Source organism: Mus musculus, chromosome 7 (genome assembly GCF_000001635.26).
Source record: "Mus musculus strain C57BL/6J chromosome 7, GRCm38.p6 C57BL/6J".
NCBI classification, from domain to species: Eukaryota; Metazoa; Chordata; class Mammalia; order Rodentia; family Muridae; genus Mus; species Mus musculus.
Genome location: NC_000073.6, coordinates 7,201,204 through 7,223,217, shown reverse-complemented (window position 1 = coordinate 7,223,217; position 22,014 = coordinate 7,201,204). Strand labels below are relative to the sequence as shown.

The following is a 22,014-nucleotide window of genomic DNA, read 5'->3' as shown; positions in this document are numbered from 1 at the left end:
TTGTGTCCTAATTTCCTGGATGTTTTGGGTTAGGACCTTTTTGCTTTTCTCATTTTATTAGATTGTCATGTCAATGTTTTCTATGGTATCTTCTGTACCTGAGGTTCTCTCTTCTGTCTCTTGTATTCTGTTTTCCTTGCATCTATGGCTCCTGAATTGTTTTCTTATGTTCTGTTTCCAGAGTTGTCACTCTTTGTGATTTCTTTATTGTTTCTACTTCCGTGTTTAGGTACTAGATGGTTTGGTTCAATTCTTTCACCCATTTGGATGTATTCTCTTGTATTAATTTAAGGGAGTTATTTATGTCCTTGTTATAGTCCTCCATCATCACCATGAAAAGTGACTTTAGAGTGGTCGCCATCTTGGTTCCGGGACTCAGCAGAACTTAGGAAATTAGTCTGAACAGGTGAGAGGGTGCGCCAGAGAACCAGACAGCTTCTGGGATAGGCGGAAGCACAGAGCCGCTGAGGCAGCACCCTTGGCGGGCCGCAGACAGCCGGCCACCGTCCGGACCAGAGGACAGGTGTCCACCTGGCTTGGGAGGCGGCCTCAGCCTCAGCAGCAGCGGTCGCCATCCTGGTTCCGGGACTCAGCAGAACTTAGGAAATTAGTCTGAACAGGTGAGAGGGTGCGCCAGAGAACCGGACAGCTTCTGGGACAGGAAGAAGCACAGAGCCGCTGAGGCAGCACCCTTGGCGGGCCGCAGACAGCCGGCCACCGTCCGGACCAGAGGACAGGTGTCCGCCTGGCTTGGGAGGCGGCTTCAGCCTCAGCAGCAGCGGTCGCCATCTTGGTTCCGGGACTCCCTGGACCTTAGGAATTTAGTCTGCACAGGTGAGAGTCTGCACCACAGAAGCTGACAGCTTCTGGGAACTGCCAAAGCAACACAGCTTCTGAGAAAGACCCTGTTTTGGGCCTTCTTTTTCGGCCAGGAGGAGGTCCAAAAACAAGATATCTGCGCACCTTCTCTGTAAGAGAGCTTGCCAGCAGAGAGTGCTCTGAGCACTGAAACTCAGAGGAGAGAATCTGTCTCCCAGGTCTGCTGATAGACGGTAACAGAATCACCAGAAGAACAATCTCTAAACAGAGTCAACTATAACTACTAACTCCAGAGATTACCAGATGGCGAAAGGTAAACGTAGGAATCTTTCTAACAGGAACCAAGACCACTCACCATCATCAGAACCCAGCACTCCCACTTCGTCCAGTCCAGGACACCCCAACACACCCGAAAACCTAGACCTAGATTTAAAAGCATATCTCATGATGATGGTAGAGGACATCAAGAAGGACTTTAATAAATCACTTAAAGAAATACAGGAGAACACTGCTAAAGAGTTACAAGTCCTTAAAGAAAAACAGGAAAACACAATCAAACAGGTAGAAGTCCTTACAGAAAAAGAGGAAAAAACATACAAACAGGTGATGGAAATGAACAAAACCATACTAGACCTAAAAAGGGAAGTAGACACAATCAAGAAAACTCAAAGTGAGGCAACACTGGAGATAGAAAACCTAGGAAAGAAATCTGGAACCATAGATTTGAGCATCAGCAACAGAATACAAGAGATGGAAGAGAGAATCTCAGGTGCAGAAGATTCCATAGAGAACATCGGCACAACAATCAAAGAAAATGGAAAATGCAAAAAGATCCTAACTCAAAATATCCAGGAGATCCAGGACACAATGAGAAGACCAAACCTACGGATAATAGGAGTGGATGAGAATGAAGATTTTCAACTCAAAGGACCAGCAAACATCTTCAACAAAATTATTGAAGAAAACTTCCCAAATCTAAAGAAAGAGATGCCTATGAACATACAAGAAGCCTACAGAACTCCAAATAGACTGGACCAGAAAAGAAATTCCTCCCGACACATAATAATCAGAACAACAAATGCACTAAATAAAGATAGAATACTAAAAGCAGTAAGGGAAAAAGGTCAAGTAACATATAAAGGCAAGCCTATCAGAATTACACCAGATTTTTCACCAGAGACTATGAAAGCCAGAAGAGCCTGGACAGATGTTATACAGACACTAAGAGAACACAAATTACAGCCCAGGCTACTATACCCAGCCAAACTCTCAATTACCATAGATGGAGAAACCAAAGTATTCCACGACAAAACCAAATTCACACATTATCTCTCCACGAATCCAGCCCTTCAAAGGATAATAACAGAAAAAAACCAATACAAGAACGGGAAAAACGCCCTAGAAAAAACAGGAAGGTAATCCCTCAACAAACCTAAAAGAAGACAGCCACAAGAACAGAATGCCAACTTTAACAACAAAAATAACAGGAAGCAATAATTACTTTTCCTTAATATCTCTTAACATCAATGGTCTCAACTCCCCAATAAAAAGACATAGACTAACAAACTGGCTACACAAACAAGACCCAACATTTTGCTGCTTACAGGAAACACATCTCAGAGAAAAAGATAGACACTACCTCAGAATGAAAGGCTGGAAAACAATTTTCCAAGCAAATGGTATGAAGAAACAAGCTGGAGTAGCCATCCTAATATCTGATAAGATTGACTTCCAACCCAAAGTCATCAAAAAAGACAAGGAGGGGCACTTCGTTCTCATCAAAGGTAAAATCCTCCAAGAGGAACTCTCAATACTGAATATCTATGCGCCAAATACAAGGGCAGCCACATTCATTAAAGAAACTTTAGTAAAGCTCAAAGCACACATTGCACCTCACACAATAATAGTGGGAGACTTCAACACACCACTTTCACCAATGGACAGATCATGGAAACAGAAACTAAACAGGGACACACTGAAACTAACAGAAGTGATGAAACAAATGGATCTATCACACATCTACAGAACATTTTATCCTAAAACAAAAGGATATACCTTCTTCTCAGCACCTCATGGTACCTTCTCCAAAATTGACCACATAATAGGTCACAAAACAGGCCTCAACAGATTCAAAAATATTGAAATTGTCCCATGTATCCTATCAGATCGCCATGCACTAAGGCTGATCTTCAATAACAAAATAAATAATAGAAAACCAACATTCACGTGGAAACTGAACAACATTCTTCTCAATGATACCTTGGTCAAGGAAGGAATAAAGAAAGAAATTAAAGACTTTTTAGAGTTTAATGAAAATGAAGCCACAATGTACCCAAACCTTTGGGACACAATTAAAGCATTTCTAAGAGGGAAACTCATAGCTCTGAGTGCCTCCAAGAAGAAACGGGAGAGAGCACATACTAGCAGCTTGACAACACATCTAAAAGCTCTAGACAAAAAGGAAGCAAATTCACCCAAGAGGAGTAGACTGCAGGAAATAATCAAACTCAGGGGTGAAATCAACCAAGTGGAAACAAGAAGAACTATTCAAAGAATTAACCAAACGAGGAGTTGGTTCTTTGAGAAAATCAACAAGATAGATAAACCCTTAGCTAGACTCACTAGAGGACACAGGGACAAAACCCTAATTAACAAAATCAGAAATGAAAAGGGAGACATAACAATAGATCCTGAAGAAATCCAAAACACCATCAGATCCTTCTACAAAAGGCTATACTCAACAAAACTGGAAAACCTGGACGAAATGGACAAATTTCAGGTACCAAAGTTGAATCAGGATCAAGTTGACCTTCTAAACAGTCCCATATCCCCTAAAGAAATAGAAGCAGTTATAAATAGTCTCCCAGCAAAAAAAAAGCCCAGGACCAGATGGGTTTAGTGCAGAGTTCTATCAGACCTTCAAAGAAGATCTAATTCCAGTTCTGCACAAACTATTTCACAAGATAGAAGTAGAAGGTACTCTACCCAACTCATTTTATGAAGCCACTATTACTCTGATACCTAAACCACAGAAAGATCCAACAAAGATAGAGAACTTCAGACCAATTTCTCTTATGAATATCGATGCAAAAATCCTCAATAAAATTCTCGCTAACCGAATCCAAGAACACATTAAAGCAATCATCCATCCTGACCAAGTAGGTTTTATTCCAGGGATGCAGGGATGGTTTAATATACAAAAATCCATCAATGTAATCCATTATATAAACAAACTCAAAGACAAAAACCACATGATCATCTCGTTAGATGCAGAAAAAGCATTTGACAAGATCCAACACTCATTCATGATAAAAGTTCTGGAAAGATCAGGAATTCAAGGCCCATACCTAAACATGATAAAAACAATCTACAGCAAACCAGTAGCCAACATCAAAGTAAATGGAGAGAAGCTGGTAGCAATCCCACTAAAATCAGGGACTAGACAAGGCTGCCCACTTTCTCCCTACCTTTTCAACATAGTACTTGAAGTATTAGCCAGAGCAATTCGACAACAAAAGGAGATCAAGGGGATTCAAATTGGAAAAGAGGAAGTCAAAATATCACTTTTTGCAGATGATATAATAATATATATAAGTGACCCCAAAAATTCCACCAGAGAACTCCTAAACCTGATAAACAACTACGGTGAAGTAGCTGGATATAAAATAAACTCAAACAAGTCAATGGCCTTTCTCTATACAAAGAATAAACAGGCTGAGAAAGAAATTAGGGAAACAACACCCTTCTCAATAGTCACAAATAATATAAAATATCTTGGTGTGACTCTAACTAAAAAAGTGAAAGATCTGTATGATAAAAACTTCAAGTCTCTGAAGAAAGAAATTAAAGAAGATCTCAGAAGATGGAAGGATCTCCCATGCTCATGGATTGGCAGGATCAACATTGTAAAAATGGCTATCTTGCCAAAAGCAATCTACAGATTCAATGCAATCCCCATCAAAATTCCAACTCAATTCTTCAAAGAATTAGAAGGAGCAATTTGCAAATTCATCTGGAATAACAAAAAACCTAGGATAGCAAAAAGTCTTCTCAAGGATAAAAGAACCTCTGGTGGAATCACCATGCCTGACCTAAAGCTTTACTACAGAGCAATTGTGATAAAAACTGCATGGTACTGGTATAGAGACAGACAAGTAGACCAATGGAATAGAATTGAAGACCCAGAAATGAACCCACACACCTATGGTCACTTGATCTTCGACAAGGGAGTTAAAACCATCCAGTGGAAGAAAGACAGCATCTTCAACAATTGGTGCTGGCACAACTGGTTGTTATCATGTAGAAGAATGCTAATCGATCCATACTTATCTCCTTGTACTAAGGTCAAATCTAAGTGGATCAAGGAACTCCACTTAAAACCAGAGACACTGAAACTTATAGAGGAGAAAGTGGGGAAAAGCCTTGAAGATATGGGCACAGGGGAAAAATTCCTGAACAGAACAGCAATGGCTTGTGCTGTAAGATCGAGAATTGACAAATGGGACCTAATGAAACTCCAAAGTTTCTGCAAGGCAAAAGACACCGTCAATAAGACAAAAAGACCACCAACAGATTGGGAAAGGATCTTTACCTATCCTAAATCAGATAGGGGGCTAATATCCAACAAATATAAAGAACTCAAGAAGGTGGACTTCAGAAAATCAAATAACCCCATTAAAAAATGGGGCTCAGAACTGAACAAAGAATTCTCACCTGAGGAATACCGAATGGCAGAGAAGCACCTGAAAAAAATGTTCAACATCCTTAATCATCAGGAAAATGCAAATCAAAACAACCCTGAGATTCCACCTCACACCTATCAGAATGGCTAAGATCAAAAATTCAGGTGACAGCAGATGCTGGCGAGGATGTGGAGAAAGAGGAACACTCCTCCATTGTTGGTGGGATTGCAGGCTTGTACAACCACTCTGGAAATCAGTCTGGCGGTTCCTCAGAAAATTGGACATAGTACTACCGGAGGATCCAGCAATACCTCTCCTGGGCATATATCCAGAAGATGCCCCAACTGGTAAGAAGGACACATGCTCCACTATGTTCATAGCAGCCCTATTTATAATAGCCAGAAGCTGGAAAGAACCCAGATGCCCCTCAACAGAGGAATGGATACAGAAAATGTGGTACATCTACACAATGGAGTACTACTCAGCTATTAAAAAGAATGAATTTATGAAATTCCTAGCCAAATGGATGGACCTGGAGGGCATCATCCTGAGTGAGGTAACACATTCACAAAGCAACTCACACAATATGTACTCACTGATAAGTGGATATTAGCCCAAAACCTAGTATACCCAAGATATAAGATACAATTTCCTAAACACATGAAACTCAAGAAAAATGAAGACTGAAGTGTGGACACTATGCCCCTCCTTAGATGTGGGAACAAAACACTCTTGAAAGGAGTTACAGCGACAAAGTTTGGAGCTGAGATGAAAGGATGGACCATGTAGAGACTGCCATATCCAGGGATCCACCCCATAATCAGCATCCAAACGCTGACACCATTGCACACACTAGCAAGATTTTATCGAAAGGACCCAGATGTAGCTGTCTCTTGTGAGACTATGCCGGGGCCTAGCAAACACAGAAGTGGATGCTCACAGTCAGCTAATGGATGGATCACAGGGCTCCCAATGGAGGAGCTAGAGAAAGTACCCAAGGAGCTAAAGGGATCTGCAACCCTATAGGTGGAACAACATTATGAACTAACCAGTACCCTGGAGCTCTTGACTCTAGCTGCATATGTATCAAAAGATGTCCTAGTCGGCCATCACTGGAAAGAGAGGCCCATGGGACACGCAAATTTTATATGCCCCAGTACAGGGGAATGCCAGGGCCAAAAAGGGGGAGTGGGTGGGTAGGGGAGTGGGGGTGGGTGGGTATGGGGGACTTATGGTATAGCATGGGAAATGTAAATGAGCTAAATACCTAATAAAAAATTTAAAAAAAAAAAGAAAAGAAAAGTGACTTTAGATCCATATCTGGCTTTTCTGCTGTGATGGTTTTTACAGGATTTGCTATGGTGGCAGTGTTGGGTTCTGATGATGCAAAGTAACCTTGGTTTCTCTTACTTCTATTATTATGCTTGCCTCCTGCCATCTGATTATCTCAGGTGCTCCATGACTTGGATATATATGATTGCTGCCTGTCCTTCCTGTAATCCCAATTAAGTCAGAACTTCTCAGAATCCAGGTTTCTTTGTGATTTTGTGATTCCGGTATCTGGTGATGCTGACATTCTGGGTGTGTCAGAGTTCTTGGCAGTCCAGATTCCTCTGATACCCTGAGATCCTGGTGTATCCAATCTCCTTGGATCTTAAAATCCTGGGCATGTTAGAGTGCCTGGAAGTGGTACATCCTCTGAGGACCAGACCTGGGGGCTGTCTTCTGAGTTTGAAACCAAGGGAGACCAGCACACACAGGAAGGAACCCTAGCAACTGGTCAGGCAGGGTTCCTGTGTTTGTGCTCCAGCTGTCCTCAGGCACCCTTGGTTCTATTGGAACAGGTGTTGTGTTCCACTCTCCAGTGATCCTAAGATCCTTGGCATGCTAGGGCCCCTGGGAAAGTGGAGAATCCTCTGGAGACTATGGGACAGTCTGCTGAAATTGGGCCCAAGTTGGCCTGGTTCTGGTGTCAACCAGAAGGCATAAAATAATTCCTAATAAAACAACTAAGAATCACACCTATTTAGAAGATAAATACAATAAAATTTTAACAAAAATCATTTTAATATTGTACATATGTTTTCTATTTGATTTGATTTGATTCAATTCCTTCACCTGTTTTAATGTGTTTTCCTGACTTTAGAGTATTTATTTGTTTCTTCTTTAATAGTTTCTACCTATTTACCTGTACCTCTTTCAGTGACTTATTTTTACCCTCCTGAAAGGACTCTATTTTCTTCATGAGATAGGATTTTAGGTCTGCATCATGGTTTTGAGCTGTGTTGGGATATTCAAACCTTGCTGTGATGGGAGAACTAGGTTCTAATGGTACCAAGTTATATTGGCTTCTATTGCTTACGGTCTTGTGCTCACCTCTCGCCATCTAGTAATCTCTGGTGTTAACTGGCCTGGGCATGAATGCCTGGAGCTTGCCTCCTGTGTCCCTGCTTGCTTCAGGTCTCCTGGGAGACCTGTGGCCCTTGCTACAGCAGATTTCCTTTGAGGCCTTCAGACTATGTGTCTGTTGGCTGGCTGTAGCAGATCTCCTGGGAGGCCTTCAGACTGTGTGGTCTACAGAGGAAGAGACAAGCTGATGATCTGCCCTTGTGGAAGGAGCAGATAGGAAGTGAGGTAGAATTGAGAGGATGGGATATGTCTGCATTTGTATGTGCATAATGGGAGATAGCAGAAGGTTTCATATTCTTCAGGTCTGGAGTAACAAGGTTTAGATGAAGCCAAGAATGTTATGTGGGTGCTGGAATTCAAATTCTAAGCATCGTGGTTCCTAAATAGACACTAAGGATTTTCTGCTTACCTAACTTCTAGGCCCTGGGACAATTGATACTCTTTTTGCTTAAGGTCCCACTGACCATTGTGTTTGGCACAGAGCAGCAAAAAGAAAGTGGACAGATGGACTCTGTCAAAGCTTGATGTTGAACATAGAGAGTCTCTCCTTTCAAACAGCTAAATTACATGAGGCTTTCTGTCTTACTTAGGGTTTCCATTCCTCCGAAGAGACATCGTGACAAAGGGAAGTCTTATAAATAGGAAACAATTAATCCTGGCCAGCTTACACTTTCAGAGGTTCAGTCCATTATCATTATGGTGGGGAGCATGGCAGCATCCAGGCAGTCATGGTGCTATAATAAGATCTGAGAGATCCACATTTTGATGCAAAGGCAGCAGCAGGATAGTCTCTTTTTCAGGCAGCTAGGAAGAGGGTCTCTTCTGCACTTTAGTGTAGATTGAGCACAGGCTCTCAATGCCAGCCTCCACAGTGACACATTTTTGCCAACAAGGCCACACCTATTCTAACAACTACATGACTCCGAATAGTGTCACTCAGTGTGGACTAAGCATTCAAACACATAAGTATATGGGGGCTCAAACCTATTCAAACCATTATAGTGTCTTTGCATTTAAAGGAACCTATGATGAAGCAAGGCTCTGAATAACCAAAGACCACCCAAGCCCTCCCTCATATGTACAGGCTGATATAGCTCTTATATTGTCCTCAATCCTCAGTGAGGCACTGTGTGCTTTCAAACAAGACAACAAACTCTTCCACGCTATCCTATGGAATATGGGGATTAAAAAATGTTACCCCTCCTCCAAAAGAAGTATTAATGTGTCAAACTCATTCTTACCTGTCATGAACTTGGTAAGTGAGAGAAAAAGATAAATTAAAAGAAAAGGGCATGACTGTTGTTAGATATGGTGGAGGGAAAGTTTTATTGTAGATATGAGGGAGAGAATAGCCAGAGGCAGACACATCTGGGAGAGTGCAGTGTGAATATAACCCTGAGCAGCAGGGTCCCTCCATAGGGGTAGGAGGTCATTCTTCCTCTCTGTAGGCTGAGAAGGCACAAGTAGGCTGCTCTAACTGCTTTGCTTATCTTCCTTTTTTTCCACAGCGATGGCCATGAAGGACTGCCATACCACCAATAGCTAGGTCTCCTAGAAATAGTCACTCCTGAATCCACCAGTCAGAACTACAGAGCACAGGAGTCCATACCAGTGGAAGAAGTCCTTTTCTCCAGGTCCTCTTCTCGCTCCAATTCTATCAAGCCCTGTTACAGGATATTTGATTACTGTACCAAGAAAACCTACTTGTTCACAAAATATAGAAGGCTTAAATAGATGTCAGGTGCAGTAAGGTGTGTCCTGAAGAGATGAAGTTTAAGTGTGCCTCTAAATGCCTCCATAGATAAAAATGCTAAAGAACAGAAATTGTTTTTGGAGGTGTCTTATGTTCTTTGCTTATGACTCAAGCCAAAGTCAGCTGGATGGGCTTGAAGGTGAAAGGGTTTGGCTCTACTGAGTTGGCTTGTAGCCCCCACTAGGAAGGTAACATGGTTCAGCCTGCCAAAGGGTGGAGGGCAGGAGCTAGAGACTTTGCTAGCAATTGGACTTTGGGAGCTCTCTTGCTCTCTCTTTTGGCCTGGAATCCAAGTAAAAAATAGGGGTTCTCTCTCTGGGCTTTTCAGAAACCAAAGAGAAGCAGCTGGCAGGACACAGGTAAGACAGTATTCTAGGAAAGAGAGATAAGGTGTCCTCTTGGGTTTGGAGTAGCTCAAGAGAACAGTAGACTAGCTGGGTAGAATGATATAGATAGAATGAGATTTTTATAAATTATAAAATCAGGCTTTAAAATGGATATTTTGTATATAGTTAAGAAAATAAAGTTACCTTACTGAGCTTGCAGGTGTTTAACTTCAGCTCCTGACTCCTGTGTCTTTACGAGTATAAATATTAAACAAATTCAAAAGGATAAATAGTCAAAGCCCAACTAAAGCAAACAAACACAATTTGTATTTTACCATTTTATTTTATTTTATATATACGAGTGTCAGCTTGCATATACACATAAGCATCAAATACATGAAGTATTTATGGAGGACAGAAAAAGGCATCAGATGCCATGGAATAAGAGTGACAAATGGTGTGTGCCACAAGGGGAAACTGAACCTGTGTCCTCTGGAAGAGCAGCAAGTGCAACTGGATTTGGGTGTGGTGGTGAACACCTTTAATTCCTGCATTCTTAAGGCAGAGGCAAAAAAAAAAAAAGTAAAGAAATGAAATGACTAAGCTGGATGTGGCAGCTTACCTCTTTAACACAAACACATAAGCTAGGTGTGGCAGCTCACCTCTGTACCACAAGCACCTAAGCTGGGTGTGGCAACTCACTTCCATACCAATAGCACCCTGGAATCACACACACAGACACACACACAGACACACACACAGACACACACACACACACACACACACACACACACACACACAGAATCCCAAACAAATGTCAAACAACTAAACCCCACCAGATCTGAACTCAATGCTAACCTGGTCTACAGACAGAGCTTCATGGACAGCCAGGGAGGGCTACATGGAGAGATCCTGCCTCAAACAACAACAAAAACAACACAACTTCAAACAAAAATACAATGATGGTCAGAAGACATAACACTCTAGCACAGTGCTTCTCAACCTGTGGGTCATGATCTCTTAGGGGATATGTAAGACCATCAGGAAACACAGATATTTACACTAAGATTCATGACAGTAGTGAAACTACAGTCATGAAGTAGAAATGATAATTTATGGCTGGGGGTCCCCATAACAAGAGGAACTGTGATAAAGGGTCCTAGGATTAGAAAGAGTGAGCACCACTGCTCTTGCACATGGTTGCCTAAAGTAGAAATTCAGCATAAGTGATATGATAAGGGGGAAAGCAGCTACATAAATTTAATCATCTGAATCGACATGGTAGGTGAAAAAAAGTGACTTTTCTAAATTGTACTCTGACTTGCATAAGTGTAGGAACATACACAAGCACACACCTTTTTTAGGTGAGTAAGAACTCATGAATTTATTGTCTTCATTACAAAATCAGCATAGAACTAAATCATTGTGCATTGGTGTTGGCTACATCTCTGTCTCCATCTGTCTCTCTGTCTCTCTCTGTCTCTCTGTCTCTCTGGTTTGTTTGTTTGCTTGCTTGCTTTTTGAGACAGGGTTTCTCTGTGTACTCTGGCTGTCCTGAAACTCACTCTGTAGTCCAGACTGACCTTGAACTCCATCATATGTCTGCTATATGTACCAATGCCACACGGCCGCAAACACCATCTTTATAAGAGTAAAATTAATAAATAAAATTGGACTGTAAGACTGGATCACTATCAGGGACATCAGCCCTCTGCCTGGGCTTAGGACCCACACACCAGGGTGCTGCAACAATCAGGTAAGCTAAGGATTCTCTGCCACCCATCCAGCATCAACAGGCCAGCAGACAGGGATGTGCAGAGAGGCACATGGATAGGGGCGTTTGTACCCAAGGCTTAGACCAGTTATACTGTGGTGGTGCAGACTTCAGACCTGTCTCAGCTCCAGGGGAAAACCTTTTCTCCCTCTCCCTCTCCCTCTCCCTCTCCCTCTCCCTCTCCCTCTCCCTCTCCCTCTCCCTCTCCCTCTCCCTCTCCCTCTCCCTCTCTCCTTTCTTCCTTTCCTCTGAGTCAGGCTTTCTCTGTGTAGCCTTGGCTGCACTAGATGGTAGACTAAGCTAGCCACAAACTCAGATATCCACTAGGATTATATGTATGCACTAACAACTCCCACCACTCTTCCTGCCTTTCTGCACACAGTGGGTTCTGGTCAACATAGTTCAGACAGTTAGCCATGGATACCAGGGCAGTTGCAGAGATGGACAGTGGAGAAGCAGTGTTAAGGAGTTAACAGGACTCCCAGCAGACTAGATCACAGTACATATGCTCCAGTGTTCCCTTTCCCCGGGAAGCTGCTACTCGAGTCTTTCCTTTGAAGTGAAGTGCATCCTCAGTGCCACACCAAAGTCATTTTCTGGGCTGAATCCCGTAATGCATCCCCAAATTTCTCTTAGCATGGGAATGCATAATAGAAAAGTTATTCGTGATGACCTCCTGTCTGATGTGTATAACTGAGAAGAGTTTGAATTCTTGAGATCAGTGGTGAAAGGATACTCGATTCCAAATATGTCCTTTCTTTCTTCCTCTATGGTAATTTCCTAAGTTTTCTTTGCAAGAAGACCTGTCAGGTATCATTCACACAAAGACCTATAACCTGTTGGGTCTTAAATCCAAGGCAAAAATGTTGAACTAAAGTGTCCATTAACATATCAAACTGGACAGTGGCCTCTCAGCATCCCTCTGTTCCTGGCTGGCATGCCTCCCCCCAACCCCCAGCCACCACACAGCCCAAACTCCCCAGTCCAGGTGATCCCCTGGGCTTTCCTCCTTCCAGCTCCTCTGACCACTCTATAACTCAGCCACTTTTAGCTGTGCTAGTCTCTTGGCTCAGGTGGTCCCTCTTGGTTGGAGGCCCCTCTTTCTCTTTTCAGATCTCCTCTCCTCACATGGCCCAGCTTAGGGTCATGTTCACTCTGTAAGGTTTTCTGTCTGGTCTGGAACTCACTGTGACAGGCTAGTTTCTAATCCCAAACATCAACTTGCCTCTGCCAGCAGTTCTGGAATTCAGGAGTGTTTCAGCAAGCCCGGCTTTTGGAGCTCAAGGAAATATTGACACATCTATAATCACAACACTCTCCCTAACAGATTGAGTGTAAGGCTCCATCTGGGGAGGTGTGTCCACTTCCTGGCGCTTGATCACGTCTGAACTACATTGTCCAGAAGACATTGCACCGAGAAAAGCCAATGAAAATAGGCGCGTTAGTGACGACAAAAGGACGCTGGGCGGGACTTTCGGCTTTGCGTGCAGGAGGTTCTTTGAAACTTTCTGGATCTGTCAGTCTGCTTCACAGAAAACTGGTTTTATCAGTATTGGTCATGGCAGGAAAACTGTAGAGTTGAGGCGTTTTTCCTCCGTCACGGAGACGGAGCTGAGGTTTTCGACAGCCCGTGTGATCTAATCCAAGCTTGGAGGAGGGATGGCCACATCCCAGGGCCCGGCTGGCCAGTGGAGCCCAATGGTGATTGTGGAGGCTGCGGGTGGAGCCCTGCCCCAGGTGAGTGCCTAGTGATCGCCCACCTACCTGAGTTCTAGAGCGCTGAGATCTGGGTCAGGAGCCAACAGGGTAGACTCCCATGTCCCCGACTGTAGGGCACCGGTGGACGAAATTATGGTAGTTGGGTTGTTTTGTTTTGTTTTGTTTTGTTTTTGTCATCTGTGTGCTAGATCGCTTGAGCCATCCCATCTGACTCAGTGTGGTGGACTGTACCTCTCAAGGCTTGTGGGAGGGCCTGAGCTCTACTGGCATTAGATGAGGGAATTAGATTAGATTCTGGTGGCCAAGAAGATTTGAACAGGTGAGAGATTCCATCTAGTCAGTTTTCTGAGCATGGGGTGGGGGTAATATGGGTGTAGGCAGAGACCTGTGAATCCTTGGGTAAATCCTGTGCACTCATGTTTGAGTTGGAATGCAAGCTGTAGCAGGGGTGGGGGAGTTGTAGGGTGGGTGATGGTGGTGTTCAGATCTTTGATGGAGTTATTTTATTCTCTCTGTATGCCCCTCTCCCCCACCTCCTTTCCTCCTCCACCGCCCCCAGGAGGCCTGGTGGGCTCCTGCTCTCCCTCCCTCCCTCTACCCTTTCCACTCTCTCCTCTTCCGTCTTCCTTAACCCCTCTCCCTATTCCTTTGCCTCTCTCCCTCTCCCTCCCCCTCCCCCTCTCCCTCTCCCCTCCTTCTCCCTCAGACTGGGCCTCTCTATGTAGTCATGGCTGTCCTGTCTCTCTATGTACCAGGGTGTCTTCAAACTCAGAGAGATTCTTCTATCTCTAACTCACAAGTGATGAGATTAAAGAACCCTTTGTTATATTTTTACTTTATTCATTTACTTTTGATCTAGGCTCAAACTCACTGTTTACACCACACTAGCCTCAAATTCACAGAGATTTGCCTTCTTGTGGGTTAGGGTCTCCTTTGGGTAAGGGCTGCCAACTGAACTCTGGTTCATGGTGGAAGAGCCCTAATCGGAGCCAACCACTCCTACCTTTCCAATGAGTTTTAAAAACTCAGCCATCAGGATGTGCTGCTGAACTAAGTGTAGCTGTGAGGGAAAATTAAATTAAAAATAATTTTATTTTTTAAATAATATTACTAAGTTATATTAGTAATTAAAATTAATATTACTAATTTTTAAATACTACTGAAAGATTTTACAATTCTATGATTGCATTCAGCATTTGAGTAGTCTGCCTTGTTATTAGCTATCCTCCCTCTCCCCATTGACACACCCCATGACTCTAGCTGACCTATATACATCATGTTGGCCTCAGATGCACAAAAGTCTGCTTGCTTCTGCCTTGCAAATGTTGTGTAAAGGCTAATTAATTCCAAAGTCTTAATTCAATGTGGGTAGACAAAACAACATTTTGAAATCATATGTACCCATTTGTGAAACTTTTGAAAGAAACATTAGTCATGTGCTCAGGAAGAGCCTGTACCAAATACTTGACACACAGGACTGAATTTGAGACTGTGATTCTCTTTTGTTTGTTTTTTTAAAGATTTATTTATTTTATGTATATGAGTACATGGTTGCTATCTTCAGACACACCAAAAGAGGGTAATCTCTCCAGCCCTATTAGTCTCTTTTTGGAATAGGAAGGTATGTTAGTTTTAATGAGAACAGTTCCCATAGGCTTAGATATTTGAATGCTCGGTCCCTAGAGTGTGGAACTGTTTGAGAAGAATTGGGAGGATTAGGAGGTAAGGTATTGTTGGAGGAAGGGCGTGGCTGGGAGTGAACTTTGAGGTTTCAGAAGCCCACGCCTAATCCAGTGCAAGTGTGTGTGTGTGTGTCTGCTGCCTGTAGATCAGAATGTAAAGACTTCAGGTATTGCCCTGGCCTCTCTTCTCCCCACCAAGCTAATCCTGGACGAACACTCTGAAACTGTTAGCTAGCACCCAGTTAAATGCTTTCTTTTAATTGTAAGAATTTCCTTGGCCATGGTGTCTCTTCACGTCAATAAAACATTAAATTTTATCCTCAGGTAACAAACTGAAGAGATTGATTCTTTGTCCAAGGTCACCCAGTAAGAGACACCATTAAGGGATGGAGCGCAGTGGGTACCTGACTGCATGTATGAGAGGGGACTTGGGTGAACCTTTGGGATACCAACACTCTTGCTTATTACTCACAACCTTGTTTTTCTACAGGTTTCCCAGTATTCAGTGAAACCTGCCAACCAGGAAGAGGTAAGTGGAGGGTGCCCAGGAATCACATCCTCACTTAACACATAAGTGACCTCAGGGACTGTGGTGTCCTGGGACTCTGTGCTGGAATTGTCTCTGTCCTTCCTTTGGATTTCCCTGGCACATGCTCAGAATGAAAGGTCCCCACGTCCACAGCAGGGATTACATGGACAGGCTTCCCTTTATGGTAACCATTGGCTGAAGATTCAAAGGTCTTAAAGCTCCAGTGATGACATTAGACCAGGCCTGGAAGTGAGATGGGTTGGGGATAATTAGAAATGCTCAGGCATGCATGAGATCAGCTGGCTTTAGGGGAAGGTAGGAATTGTGTTAGCACAACAGTTGAGGGCTAAGTCTGCATACTGAGAGTGAATGGAAGCTCAGTGTGAAGACTGAAGTGTGTGTCCTGAAGTCATGGACACATGGCTTCCTGGCCTTTGTGCCAGGGACAGAGTGGACAACAGTGCCCCAAATGTAGTCTGTGTGAAACAGATGATTGGGAGGAATCCATGTTAGTGTCTGGTTGGAAGGAGTCCATGTGAATTCTATGATTGAAAGGAGGGACATTCTTCTCGCTTGGATTGACTCCAGCTGTGATGGTTTCAATGAACTCACCCTCCAGATAGTCATAGACTTGCATACTTGTTCCTTATTGGTGGAACACTTTGGAGATGATAATGATGTACAGCCTTGTTGGAGGAGGTGTGTCACTGGGGGTGGGCTAGTACATCTCAAAAGCTCTTGCCATTCCCAGTTAACTCTCTCTCCCTGGTACTGTACTATGGATCAGGATGTAAGCTCTCAGCAACTGTTCCAGTGCTGTGTGTGCCTGTATCCATCCTCCCTGACATGGAGGTTACAGATTGACCCTCTGAGGTGTAAGCCCCAATAAACTCCTTGTTATTATAAGTTGCCTTGTTCATGGTGTCTCTTCACAGTAATAGAAAAGTAATTAAGCCACTATGTCAACTTTACTGTTATTGCTGAGTGATGAGCAGAGTAGACGGTGGGAACTTGAGAATAGACTAGCTATCAATAGAATAGATTCACAGCCTGGTACCCTCTGAGGTAGGAAGATAAGTGGGAATGACTTAAGGGTTCCAGGAATACCTGACAAGGAGGATTCATATGAATTCAAATTTCTCCACTGATCAGGACTGCTTATCCTTTGAGGATGTGGCTGTGTACTTCTCCTGGGAGGAATGGACACTGCTTGATGACTCTCAAAGGCTCCTGTACCAGACTGTGATGTCAGAGATCTTAACACTCATGTCTTCTTTGGGTAAGAACCTGCCATCATTTCAGAGCATGTCTAGGCTTTCCCTTTTTTTTTTTTTTTTTTTTTGAGAAAGCTGTATCTTTCTCAAAACTGGCCTATGAACACCCAGTCTTTCCCCCACTGTCTTGGAGTATAAAATACAGACTAAAAATCAAGTCAAGTTTCACAACAGCTCTGTCTTTCTCAATTGCAGCAAAGGCACACAGGAATCAATTTGGGGTTAGGAATTTTTTGGGTGTAGTTTGAGACATCGCTCTACCTTGAGAACCCTAGCTGTGCTGGATGTGCTATGTAGACCTGGCTGTCCGCTGACTTGCCAAGGTCTTTCTGCTCTGTCTTTTGAGAGTTGCAATTAAGGGATTGCACAACCACCTCTGGCCTGGTATCAGGAGTCTTAACACTGATTGCTTCTCTGGGACCTGATGACACTGTAAATATTTGGCATCTTTGTGATTCAAGTACTTCTAGTGACATGCCTTATGTCGGAATGTAGCAGGAATTGTGGCACTGGTCAGCCCACTATTATTTTTTTTTATTTTATTTTTGCAAGACACCCTTAACAGGATTACTCTCATTTGTTATTCTTGTCTACTGTATGGGTTGCATCACTTAGTACAGAACTGTCATTTTTTTGTATCATGTCCTTTAGGACTTATACCTTCTGGGATCCATGAGATGACTCAGCTGAAGTCTTGGGGAGAGCCCTCTGTGCCTGCGTTGAGATTCCTGACTCCAGGTATGTTATAGGTACATAGAGTGTGGTGGTTTTTGATGTTTGGAGGTATTAATTCTGAAACAGAACTGTCCCTTGGGCATCAGTCTTGAATGTTTTGCCTGTTGCCTTGCAGCCCTGTGATACACAGCTGTTCCTGTATTGTGATGGTGTGCACTGTAAATGTAACTCCTATTTGCCTGATGTAATTGTCATCTGAGAGGCAGTGAGCTTCCAACTGCTAAAATAGGCCTAGTCCTGGAAGCTTCTAGCCTGTGTACAATCTAATCAAGGCCTAGAGTGGTTTCAACCCCCAAGACTTACTATTGAATAAGCTTACCTGTTCTACCTTATTTCTGAACTCTGGCAGGATGGTCAACTCAGCTATTCTGGCTCAAACTCCTTCGGTTCAAACTGGCTTTTTTAGCTTCTGACTGAATTGCTCTGTTTGGCCTCAAAGTAACTCTAGCGATCTGTTCTACTCTTCTGGCTTCTCATTCTCTGGTTCATTCTGACTTCACCTGTGTCTAGCTTGTTCTCTCTGCAACCTGTCAAACTGTTCCGGTCAAAACTTCATCTGAACACTCTGTCTGCTCTGAAGTAGGCTCGCTTTCCTTTCCTATCGCTGATTCATTTAGTCAAATATTTCTCTGATTCATCACTTTGCCCCCCAATTAGAAGTCACTTTCCAACATGGCTGCTTCTTCTACTAACTAACCTTATCTACAATGTTTTGAATTAAAAGTGTGTACTATAGGATTGTCTGTATTCCAGCCAGAGCAGCCATGTTGCTGAATTAAATTTCTTCTACCATGCACTATACCTTGGCAGTATTTAAATTCAGGTTCTTTAGGTACCATGCCATACAGCTCTACACAGCCTTCTGCACTGTGTCTTGAATCCCCAGCAGTTGAAGCATACAGAAAGCTATTGGTGAGGAAAGAGTTTGTTACCGTACCTAGCACTCTTCCCTGTCACTTATTCCATGCTTGTGTTCTTGCTGCTCCTAAGGTCCATAGAACATAAGATATTGACAAATTCAGCATGGTGTTGGACCCTAGCCCCTTTGTTCTGTGAGAAACCTCAGATCACCATTAGTAATAGGTACTGTCTGTCTGTCTGTCTGTCTGTCACTTGATAGTCTACATACCACTAATCAGGATTTCTCTGTGTCCAGGTTGTTGGATCAAAGTGGACAGTGAAATGTCACCCTTTGAGCAGAGTCCGTCTGCAGAAGGTGCCAGGCCGTCCACCCTACAACAGCACATGCTGTGCTGTGCTGAGACACCCGTGCTAAGCATGGACAATGTGATGATCCTCCAGACCTCCTCGGGTCTTCTAAGGCATCAAGTGACTTATAATGTTGGGGATGCCCCCATGAACATGGAGAGTGGAGAGGCCATTCAGAGTGAGAAGAAGAACTGCATATGCAGTGACTGTGGCAAAACTTTTACTAGCACATCCCACCTCAATCGACACCGGATGATACACACTGGAGAAAAGCCTTTTCAGTGCAGCGAGTGTGGGATGTCCTTCAGCCAAAAAGCCTTTCTTATTAAGCATTTCAGAATTCACACCGGAGAGAAGCCATTCAGGTGTGGGGAGTGTGGCAAAGCCTTCAAGCATAATATCTCCCTCGTATCTCACCAGCGAGTTCACACAGGAGAGACGCCTTTTACCTGCACTGAATGTGGGAAATCATATATGACCAGATCCAACCTTACACGTCACTTTCAAGTTCATGCTGCGGAGAAGCCTTACAGTTGCAGTGAATGTGGCAAAGCATTTAAGGAGAAATCCAGCCTCATTTATCATGCGCGAGTGCACACTCGAGAAAGGCCTTTTCAGTGCAGCGAGTGTGGCAAGTCCTTCAGCCAAAAAGCCTTTCTCATTAAGCATTTCAGAATTCACACCGGAGAGAAGCCATTCAGGTGCAGTGAGTGTGGCAAAACCTTCAAGCACAACTGCTTCCTTGTTGCTCATCAGCGAGTTCACACAGGAGAGACACCTTTTACATGCACTGAATGTGGCAAGTCATACATGAACAGATCCAGCCTTTTATATCATTATCGGGTTCATACCGGAGAAAAGCCGTAGAAGTATACTGTAGTGGTTTGAATAGGTTTGGCCCTATAGATTCATGTGTTTGAATGCTTGGCCCATAGGGAGTGACACTATTAGGTGATGTGGCCTTCTTAGAATAGGCGTGGCCTTGTTGGAGAAAGTGTGTCACTGTGGGGATGGGCTTTGAGGTCCAATGCTCAAGCTCCACCCAGTGTGGGAGAGTCTCTTCCTGGCTGCCTTCACATCAGGTTATAGAACCTCTGCTCTTCTTCACCATGTCTGCCTGCATGCAGCCATGGTTCCTGCCAAGATGATAATGGACTGACCTTCTGAAACTGTAAGCCAGACCCAATTAAATGTTGTCCTTTATAACAGTTGCCGTGCTAATGGTGTCTTTTTGAAGCAATTGAAACCCTAACTAAAACATGCATCGAATGCATTAAATCATTTAAGAAAAAAATCCAGCCTTGTTTATCATGTCCAAGCTCATACAGGGGAAAGATCTTTTGAATGTCGTGAATCTGGGAAGTGTTAAAAAAACAAAACTCACCTCATCAAAGACCAACAGGTTCATAGTAGAGGAAAGGCTTTTATGTGTAGGGCGTGGGGGATGCAGCCTCATTTAACATCAGGGATTTTATGCAGCAAAGCATCATGAGTGCAAAGAATGTGGTAAAGTATTTTGCTACAGGACTGGCTCCACATTGAATAGACTATATGTATTGAGTGCAATGAACATGGGAAATTGTTTCCATGATCTACCCTATCTATCTACACAAAAGGATATTCACTGGACAAAAGTGCTTCAAATGTGGGGAGATTTCACCCACACTTCCATCATATTTAACCTAAGAGGCCATAGTGCAGAGATGCATCATGAACCCACTGAATCTGGGGGAGACTTTGAACAAACTATGCTCTTATTAGCAACACAGACACAACCCAGATAGGTTTGTGAATGCAAACATAGAGAAAGCTTCAGCCATTGACCAAGCTTGTTGAGCCTTAGGAGTGAATGTGACTTTGAGCAGAAAAGTTCTGAGAGTGACTTTTGTGAGGAAGCCAGTCATTGAAAATTACTCATCAAAGAAGAACATGGATCAAGATGAGGATTAGTGCCATCTTCTTATTCCTAAGAAGTTAATGCTTTCTGGGGACTTAGCAAGAGGAAGCTGTGTTCTTGGCTGCACCAGTGTGGAATGGAGTCTCCATGTTACTGACTTTGAATGGGGGAGGAAGAGAGTGACCTCAGTTTAAATAAGACATATATTTTGATTGTTGTTTGTTCTATTGGTTGCCTTTTTTTCCCCTCACTGAATATTGCAGTCCCTGAAATAAATGATCATTTACTATAAAGTCTTCATGACTATTGTGTCACTACTTTTGTTGGGGTCCAGCTCTGTGTAGCACCTTCTGCTCTTATATAGGAGTGTGACCCATATGTTTTAGGTGTTTGTTGTTTGTTTCATGTGTGAGTATTCCGGCTTCACATTTTGTATGAGTACTAAGTAAACAACTGATGCCTGTAGGGCCCCCCAAAATGCATTGGATTCCTGGAACAGTAGGTACAGATGGGTATGAACCAGTCCGTTTGTTGGAAATGGAAACCTGGTCCTCTACAAGAGGACTTACATTCTGAACCCATTCTGGAGCCGATGTTTTACATTTTTAAGAAGTTACTAGATTTTCTTCTAAAAGGCTATGTGTTTCAGTTTTCCTCCTGCAGCATATCAGATGCCAGTTTGTCACATCCTGATGTTTTTCAAGTCATGAGGTGTTCACTTTAACAATTTTGGTAACTATGTTGGCTCTGGCATGATGGCACAGGCCTTTAATCCCAGCACTCAGGAGGCAGAGGCAGCTGTAGTCAGTGAGTTCAAGGTCATCATGGTCTACGTATTGAGTTCCAGGATAGCCAGGACTATATAGAGATAACCTGCCTCAAAAAGAAACAAACAGAATAACACTTAAACAAATCAAACACACACACAAAATATGTAGTAGCATATAATTATGGCTTTAATTCTGCATTATCTACATATATAAGAGATTTATTCACTTTTGTAAGCTTGTGTGATATGTGCTGCATGTGTGTCTGCTGCCACTGGAGAGCAGAACAGGGATCAGTAACTGGAACTGGATTCCAGATCCTTGTAAACCTTTAAGTGAATGCTGGGAATTGAACCAAAGTTATCTGCAAGAACAGTAAGTGCTGTTGGTGAGCTGTTTTTCTTACCCTGTATCTATGTTTTCTTTGTTTAGACACAGT

At 43.0% G+C, this 22,014-nt stretch overlaps 2 protein-coding genes across 2 annotated transcripts in view; both read left to right on the top strand.

The window, feature by feature from the left end:
- The window catches only part of Vmn2r29 (vomeronasal 2, receptor 29), a 65,294-nt gene extending 55,072 nt beyond the window's left edge, over positions 1–10,222 (top strand). The window contains exon 7 of the transcript NR_003555.1: positions 9,419–10,222. The gene's annotated coding sequence lies outside the window, so the exon portion shown is untranslated. The remainder of the gene's footprint in view (positions 1–9,418) is intronic.
- Positions 10,223–13,219: 2,997 nt separating this feature from the next.
- Positions 13,220–21,096, top strand: Zfp772 (zinc finger protein 772). The gene is made up of 5 exons (NM_145577.2): positions 13,220–13,500; positions 15,655–15,693; positions 16,846–16,972; positions 17,619–17,705; positions 18,859–21,096. The coding sequence occupies exons 1-5, from the start codon at positions 13,423–13,425 to the stop codon at positions 19,776–19,778; spliced, it is 1,251 nt and encodes a 416-aa protein (NP_663552.2). The 5' UTR covers positions 13,220–13,422; the 3' UTR covers positions 19,779–21,096.
- The last annotated feature ends 918 nt before the right edge of the window (positions 21,097–22,014 follow it).